Source organism: Chlorella variabilis (genome assembly GCF_000147415.1).
Source record: "Chlorella variabilis unplaced genomic scaffold CHLNCscaffold_2, whole genome shotgun sequence".
NCBI classification, from domain to species: Eukaryota; Viridiplantae; Chlorophyta; class Trebouxiophyceae; order Chlorellales; family Chlorellaceae; genus Chlorella; species Chlorella variabilis.
The window spans coordinates 1,879,693-1,887,547 of record NW_005435086.1 but is presented as its reverse complement, the minus strand read 5'-3'; the positions used below and the strand labels follow the sequence as shown (position 1 = coordinate 1,887,547).

The 7,855-nt window shown below is 67.8% G+C and overlaps 3 protein-coding genes across 3 annotated transcripts in view; 2 read left to right on the top strand and 1 right to left on the bottom strand.

The window, feature by feature from the left end:
• The window catches only part of CHLNCDRAFT_138056 (hypothetical protein), a gene marked incomplete at both ends in the record, with an annotated part of 5,001 nt that extends 2,106 nt beyond the window's left edge, over positions 1-2,895 (bottom strand). Inside the window, 8 exons of the mRNA XM_005851212.1 lie at positions 25-667; positions 843-1,032; positions 1,254-1,431; positions 1,570-1,741; positions 1,881-1,940; positions 2,169-2,321; positions 2,492-2,629; positions 2,722-2,895. Of these exons, the coding sequence (XP_005851274.1) occupies positions 25-667; positions 843-1,032; positions 1,254-1,431; positions 1,570-1,741; positions 1,881-1,940; positions 2,169-2,321; positions 2,492-2,629; positions 2,722-2,895 (1,708 nt within the window). The remainder of the gene's footprint in view (positions 1-24; positions 668-842; positions 1,033-1,253; positions 1,432-1,569; positions 1,742-1,880; positions 1,941-2,168; positions 2,322-2,491; positions 2,630-2,721) is intronic.
• Positions 2,896-3,359: 464 nt separating this feature from the next.
• CHLNCDRAFT_138055 (hypothetical protein) lies at positions 3,360-4,039 on the top strand (the record flags this gene model as incomplete). The annotated part of the gene is made up of 2 exons (XM_005851505.1): positions 3,360-3,807; positions 3,933-4,039. The coding sequence occupies 2 exons, from the start codon at positions 3,360-3,362 to the stop codon at positions 4,037-4,039; spliced, it is 555 nt and encodes a 184-aa protein (XP_005851567.1).
• A 3,315-nt stretch (positions 4,040-7,354) lies between these two features.
• CHLNCDRAFT_138052 (hypothetical protein) overlaps positions 7,355-7,855 on the top strand; it is a gene marked incomplete at both ends in the record, with an annotated part of 5,763 nt that continues 5,262 nt past the window's right edge. Inside the window, 2 exons of the mRNA XM_005851504.1 lie at positions 7,355-7,430; positions 7,594-7,751. Of these exons, the coding sequence (XP_005851566.1) occupies positions 7,355-7,430; positions 7,594-7,751 (234 nt within the window). The remainder of the gene's footprint in view (positions 7,431-7,593; positions 7,752-7,855) is intronic.

Sequence of the window (7,855 nt, the reverse complement as noted above, 5' to 3'; positions counted from 1 at the left end):
CCCCCCCCCCCCCCCGCCACCCACAGCGCCAGCCCACCTTGCGCGCCGCCATGATGCCGCCGGTGCGTTTGGCGAAGCGCATGTATTGCACCCAGGCCAGCGTGCCCTGCTCAGGCGCCAGCTGGACGCCAGGTGGCGCCGGCGCCGGCGCCGCCGCGGCAGCCTCTGCAGCCTGCTGGTCCGGCTCTGCCTTCACCTCCGCCTTCGTGCCCGGCTCCGCCTTCACCTCTGCCTGCTGCTGCGGTGCAGCCGGCGGCGGCGGCGGCGGCGGCGCCTCGCCGCCCTGCGCCGCGCCGTCTGCTGCTGCGGCCTCCTCCGGCCCTGCTTTCAACTGAGCCTCCCCCGCGCCGCCACCGTCCTGCTGCTGCTGCTGCTGCTGTTCTGCACCTGTCGCCGCAGGCTCGCCCGCCTGCTGCGCACCCTCGCCGCCCGCTCCAGCCGCCGCTGCGGCCGGTGACGCTGGCGGGGCTGCTGCCGGCGGGGCCGCCGGCAAGGCTGCTGGCGGGGCTGCGGGGGACGCTGCTGGCGCCGTCGAGGCAGGCGCTGCCGGCGACGCGGCTGCTGCTGCCGGGGCTGCGCCCCCCGCGGCTGCCTCCTCTGCAGGCCTCAGCCCCTCCACAAGCTCCTCATAAATCGCTTTGGCGCCCGCAGCATTGCCCAGAGACTCCTGCAGGCCGCGCGCGGGCGGGGCCAGGGAGCCGGGTCGGGCAACCAGGCAGGCAGCGGCCGTGGCAGGTGGCGCTCTGCCCACCAACCAGCCGACCAAGGCACGGCAGGCCCTGCCCACACGCCCACACCCGCCACACCCCACCTCCCACACCCCAACACACACACGCACCCACCTGCAGGTCTGCGGCCGCAAAGTGCAGGGCCAGCGCGGTGGGCAGCGCGCCGCGACCCTTCTCCAGCACCGCCGCCGCCGCTGCGCCGCCGCCGCCGCCGCCCTGCTGCTGGTGCCACCCCGCAAACTCCAGCCAGATGTCGGGGTAGTGGAAGAGCACCATGAGCGCCTGCTCAAATGCCAGCGACACCCTGCGGCGGCGGCGGCGGCAGCGGCGGCAGAATGAGAGGCCTGGGGCGGGGTGGGCGGGTGTGTGCGGGGCTGCCTGCAGCGCCTGCCTGCAATGTGGTCTTGCCGGTTAGCTTCCTGGCTGGTGCCCTCACGCCTGCTAACCGCCAGCTCCGGCTACCGCTACCAACCCGCCCCCGCCCGGGCCCCGCCCGCACCCTCCCTCTTGCCCCGCCAGCCTCACCTGGCGGCGTGGGTAGCCGGGTCCAGTCGCTGCGGGTTGCCGCGCTCCCACCCCAGGTACTCCCGCCACAGCGCCGCCTGCTGCTGCTGCGTGGCGCCGCCGCGGCCGGGCGGCAGCGCCAGCGCCTTGAGGTTGATGGCGCCCAGCCGTGCCTCGCGCTCCCGCAGCAGGCCGCGGGCTGCAGCGCGCGGGGTGCAGGGGCGGCGGCGCTGAGCGCGCGTGTTTTGCGCGGGCGGCGGGGGCGTGCGCGCGGGGCAGCGGGGGCGGGCAGGCAGGCTCACGGGTGCCAGGCGCAGCGCAGCACAGCACGCCGCACCTGCTTGGTACAGCGGGCGCCACTCGTCCAGCAGCCTGCGCGCCAGCTGCTTGTTGCTGCCCGTCACCTCGAAGCCCTCGTACCCGCGCCACAGCCCCTCCAGCTGCGAGGTGGGCACCAGCAGGGCGCGCTGGTAGGCGCGCCGCACCGCCGCCACCTTCTGAGACTCATCCTGCGCGGGCAGCAGGGCGGGGGCAAGTCGTGGTGAGAGGTGGGTGAGCAAGGCCCTGCCGCCTGAAGACCGCGTCCCTGGCAGCAGCCCCAGGGATCAGACACACACCAGGGCAGACAAGCCAGGGCAAGGGGCCCACCTGCCCCTCCAGCGCCTGGCCGTACACAGCCGCATACTCGGGGCTGCCCTGCTTGGGCGCCTGCAGGCGACACGGGCACGCAGTGGAGCAGGTCGGCGCCCGGGGGGCGGGCCCAGCGGCCGCGACTGCTCGCTGGGAACCTAGGCCTGCTCTGCACCAGCCAGCGAGCTTGCTGTGCGCCGCACTCCTCCAGGCTGCATCCCCCTGGCCCCTCCTTCCACCCTCCCCCCTCCCCTTCCCAGTGCTCTCCAATCCCTAGCGCCGGTCCCGGAGGCCCGCGGCAGCCACCCCACAGCCACCCCCCCCAAGCCTCGCCTGCAGGAAGGCGATGTAATCAATCCAGATGCCGCCGCACGCGCTGTCCTGCCCCAGCCGGTCCAGGGTGAACTCGTACGCCTGGCGGATCTCGGGCAGGCCCTCTGCGCCGCGCGGCTCGTTGAGCTGCGGTGGGCGCCAGGCAGCGGCGGCGGCAACGGCGGGTGAGCGGGTGGGTCGGCGGCGGCACTCAAGGCAGGACTTGCAGCCGCGGCTTGCTGACTGATGCCTGCGGGGCTGCCGGCCGCATGATGATGTGTGCGGCTGCACTTGGTGCCGAGCGAGGGCGCACCCACCCGCTTGATGAAGTTGAGATAGGAGCGCCAGAGGTCCACAGACAGGCAGGTGAGCAGGCAGCGGGAGAAGACGCCCTTCACCACGCTCTCGTCGCTGCAGCTCATCTGGTGGTCTGCATACTCCCGCCAGTACCCCGCCTGCAGCGGCGGGAGCACAAGCGGCGGATGGAAAGGTAGCGGCAGCGGCAGCGGGCCAGCGGCGGTGCAGCGTGGTGCAGCGTGGGACCCACCGCCGTTGGGAACACATTCAGCAGGTCCTCGTACACCGCTGTCAGCGCCGCGTTGCGTTCAGAGCCGCGCCGAGCGCGGTCGGCCTCTGAGACAAGCTTCTCCCAGGCCTCCGCATCATAGGGGTCCGTTGCAACACGCTTGCGCAGCGTTGCTATGCGGTCCTTGCTGCTCATCGTTGCTCGCCAGCACGCTCACGGCTGCATGGAACGCGATGCGGGCGATGGCTCCTGCAGCGTGCCACACCAGTCCCAAGGGTGCGATGTGGAGGCGATGGCGCCGAATTGAAGGCGCCCAGGCGGAAATCAGGCGGTGGAAGGTTGGTGTTGTCCACCCTGCGCAAAATTGCGGCCGCCTCTCATCGATCGGCGTGGCGTTCCGCAAACCTTGAGCAGGTCGGCAATCAATCAGCCAGCTTGGCCTATTGTCGCAGCCATGGCAACCAGGGCGAGTAGGGTGGGTCTCGGACGGCTTTGCAGCAGCTGGGGCAGGCCGCACAACACATCAGCCACGCCCGGTATGATGGAAGGTAGGTGAGGACGAGCTGTCTGCTGCCCACCGCCATGCCGCCGCTCACCGCCACCCGCCCTGCTCGGGCCCTGCCCCCACCCTGCTCCTGCTTCTGTGTTGCCACTGGCACATGTTTGCAGTGGCTGTGATAGACCCGCTGTTGGTGCTGGAGCCTGAACGCCTGGCGGCAGCATCAGCGGCGGCGGCGCAAGGCGGCGGCGGCTCGGCCAACGTGCCGCCCTTTGTGAAAATCAGCGTTCCGTTCAGGCTGCTGGCGCAGCTGCACCAGGGGCGGCTGGAGCTGGCTGACCACGACGACCCGGGCAACCACTGGTACTTTGGGAAGCAGGCAGAGCTGTTCCAGTACCAGTTCATGGGGCGCCACGCCGTGACCAGCGGCTTCACCAGCCTGATACAGGCGCACGAGCTGCAGGAGCTGCAGAGCGCGCCGCCGCCGCGCCAGAACCGCAAGCAGGCAGCGCTGGAGGAGCGCAGCTGGCTGGCCTTTCTGCAGCGCATGCAGGGCAGCAGCGGCGAGGGCCTGTGGCCCACCCCCTCCCTCCCCTTCCTCTTTGCGGGTGCGTGCGGCTGGTGCCTGGCTGGTCGCCTGGCTGGGTGCATGGCGAGCCGCTTGCTGCCGCTGTTTGCAGCGTGGCCCGGCTGCTCTGCTGCCTCAGCGTCACGCTGCTGCTGCTTGCTGCAGGCAAGGCCATCGACTGTGCGTCAGTTGGGGTGTACACTGCGGTGGAGGGGGGCGTCGTCCAGGGCCTGATGCTTGCCACTGAATACGAAACGCCCGGGGCCGACTGACAGGCGCATATGGAAACTGGCTGCTTGCAATTTGGTGTCCCAACTCTAAACAAAATGCTCAGCGCCGTGGCGCACGTGCCCAACACTGGCGGGGCGTTGGCGGCTGGTCCAGGGGAACGGCAGCGCTATGAGGTTGTGAGGAGTTACAGCATGGAAGTGGGCTCTCCACATCACCCTCCTGCTATCCAGAGAGGAGGGCGGCTTGGCAGATCATCTTCCCCCTGCATGAGCTCTTGCAGGTACAGGCCGCCGTCCTTCTGAAGGGCGCTTGCACACGCCCAGTCCAAAAACAGTTTCTTCTTCTTTTTCTTCCCCTTAGTATCCTCTGCACCTTTCAATTCTCCTGACAGCCACCACTCACAAAAGCCATCATGCACGCCAAGCTTGCCTGCCTGTTCGCGCTTCTAGCGCTGGCTCCCAGCTGCCGAGCTCACACGTGAGTGCGATGTGCCGGGTGCTGCGTCTGCAATCGCCGCCCAGCCTTTTGCGCCTCGCCTGGTACATTTTGCCAGTGGAGCACTGCAACCCTCCTGGGGCTTCCTAGTGCCAATGATCCAGCCCAGTGATGCTGTGCAAGCGGGGATGGCTGCCCTGGAGCCTGGCATGTCAAATGCACTCGCCCTTATCCCCCATCACGCCCTTCTCAGCCTTGCTGCGCTGCCCTGGGGGAAGTTGTGCTTGCGTTCGGGCAATGGGAGGGTGCAGCGCCCCGGCGGCCGCCTTATCCGAGCGAGCTTTGGATTTTGGCCTGTACCAGCGCCGCCGTCGCTGCCGCCCTCATCGGCACGCTCCTTGGGTACCTGGCCTGTGGGTGCTGCTCCCACCAAGCAACCCGCCTCGTGTGTCTCTCCCTGCCCGCAGTTACTTCAAGGCGGAGATGCTGCCGTTCGGCGACCAGGAGCCAGGTGAGGGGCAAGAGGTCGGTGGCATGCTTGGTGCCGCTGTTCCACCAACAACATGTTGCCTGGCGAGCAACCAACACTGCGCTGCAGCGCCCGCCTCATGCCGCTGCTCTGCTCACCTGCCGGGCCCCGCCTCCGCTCCGCCGTACCTGCCTGCAGACGCCCCCGACGCCGCCGCCCTGCTGGACTACTACACCCACAAGGGGGAGGTGTTCTGGACGCTCAACGTGACGGGCGTGGAGGGCATGAGGGCGGCCAAGATTGTGTTCGGCAACCCAGAGGTGTTTGGCGACGAGGGTGAGCGGGCGGCGGCGCTGGGGTGGTGGGGTGCGCTGGTACGGTACTCACCCATCCATGTGCCAGCAGCGCGCCTGCCAGCCGTTGTCCTCCCCACCCTTCCCCACTGACCCGCATGCGCCGACCCCCCCCCCACCCCATCCACCACCCCTGGCCCTCTCCCCTGCAGTGGTCACGGTGCTGGACCTGGGCGAGGCCGCAGACTTCAATGCCACCACCAGCTTTGAGGGCGTGTTCAACGCCACCGAGTTTGCAGACAGCTACGCGAGCTGGACCGTGGACAGCCTGATGGCCAACGCCGGCCTGGACCACCTGTGGGCGGTGGTGGAGAGCGATGCGGAGTGGGACAACATCCTGCTGTCCGGCTCGCTGGGGAATTACAAGCCGGAGGGCGGCCACTGAGCAGCTGCTGGGCGGGGCGAGGGTCGAGGGTTGGCTGGATGCCCGCAAGCCCAGCCTACCTTATCACCGCCGTCAGCCCGCGCCCTTCCTCCATCTTTGTGTCTTCGTCTTCCCAGAATTTTGGAAACCGTTTCTCAGCCTTTCCTGAGCTCTGCCCTTCCTGACATTGTCATAACCTCGCCCTGAGTGCTTCCCTCCCGCCCGCACCATTGCTTTTGCTAATAATCGCGCCTGGGCGTCACCGTACTGTTCATTGCGTTTTCCCACGACTTTGCTCCAACTGACGTTTTGGTAATCAGTTAGCAAGTCCACAGAGGCGCGGCCAATTTCCTGCCAGATGTGCGCTGTGCTGTGGTCTGCCGCCGCTGACGCGGCAGAATCCAGCGAGGATGAGCTTCGCTCACCTTGTCCTTCTGCACCAGGCTGTGAGATCGTTGCAAGTCGCCTCGTACTTCGCTGATCAACGCCCCGCACGCTGCCACACGGACCTGACAAGTTCGGAAGCAGTCATGCGCGCCGTGCAGACGCACTGCGCGGCTGCCAGCAGTGCTGCCGTGCAGCTTCAGACAGCAAAGAAGATGCAGCGCAGCTCGAAGGCTCTGCCCAGGCTTTTCAACGGGGCAGCAGCGGCGGGGGAGGCGGCGGGGGAGGCGGCCGGGGAGGCGGCGAGCCGAGGCCTAGGTGGAACTTTGCTGGCCGGAGGAGCCAGCTCGACAGTGGCGGGTGCGGCAGCTGCAGCCCTGCTTCTGTTTCGGCCAGCAGCGGCGATGGCCGAGGCAGCATCGTCTTCCAGCGGCAACACCCTTTCACTTACTTTCGTCCAGCCCAGCGTGAAGAGCAAGATGGAGGAGCGGGACGATGCAATGCAGTTCCAATGCGTGCAGATGTTCGATTGTGAGCAGTGGTGCTGCTTGGTCTGTATGCACGCTGTGCCCTGAAAGTATCACACAAGTGCATGACACGCGCTGTCCCCATCTGCCCACCCTTCCATCACCTGCAGGTGGCGGTGACCGACGGGATTATGCCAAAAAGCAATGTGAGACTTTGCCAGGAAACCTGAGCCAATTGCGGGCATGTGTGCTGCTTGATAGACGGAGTGCCGCTCCTCGTTTTGTGCAGGGGCTGATTTCTTGGAGCGCGGGGGGCCGGAGCGCAAGGCCAAGCCAGCGCCAGCCCCAGTGGAGGAGGCACCGCAGTAATGAAGCTGATCATCCCTCTTCACATCTTCCTGAGCGCAGCCACTGCTTCGCCGCTCTGCCCGCTGGCGACGCTGTGGCGGTGCCTCTCTGGGCGACTGGATTTCACACAGTTGCACATTCCATTGTGGATCCGCAATCATTCCGAGTTGAGCAGTGCTTCATTCTTGCCTGCACAGCCCGTGCAGCTTTAAACAGTGATGGTCTACGGCCCAGCAGCGTGTCCCGAGAGCTAGGCTGACGTGCCCAGGACCCTGAATTCGTCAGGGTCCTTGTATCTCGGGGTGGGGCGGCGGGGCCCTCTAGCAGCAATGGCGCAGGGTGCAGCAGTCGCAATAGTCCAGGAATGCGACCCGCATGCAAGGGGAGCGGTGGTGTTTGAGCACAGCGAGCCCCCGACGAAACGGTGGCGGGAGGGGCAGCGCCAATTGGCGGCGGGCAGGCCGCTGCTGCCGCACAGGCGGCGGCGCGACCACCCTGCTGCCTTTGCGTCGCTAGCAGCCAGCGCCTTTGCATCCATGGCGGCCAGCGCCAGCAGCACCATGAAGGTCAGCTTCGATGGGCTGCAGGCGGTGCCGGCGGCGGTCATGGAAGGTGCGCTGAACAGGCTGCTGCTGCATGCTGTTGAACAAGTGGCGGCATGATAACGACGTGTCATGTTCGGCGCTGCATTGCCATGGCAAGGCTGCGACGAGCTGCATCCCCTGGCAGCTGGCCCATGCTCTCCCTACCTGCGCTGCCTGCCTGCACACTGCAGGCACGCAGCAGAAGCAGTATGCCTGGGATGGCCGGCGGCTGCGGGCACTGGAGGCAGAGGACTGGGAGCAGGGGGCGGCGGCGGCGCGCACCCTGCGGGGCCGCATCCGCCATGCTGTGCACGACCTGCGCTCCGCCTTCTTTCCCAACCCGGACGAGGTGTCCCCAGGTGGGGCTGCGCCGCGCTGCCATGCCCCTGTGGCCAGCCCGCTCCTGGAAGGCCCCGCTGAGCTGGTGGCCTGGCGCTGCACTCCCCTGCCCGC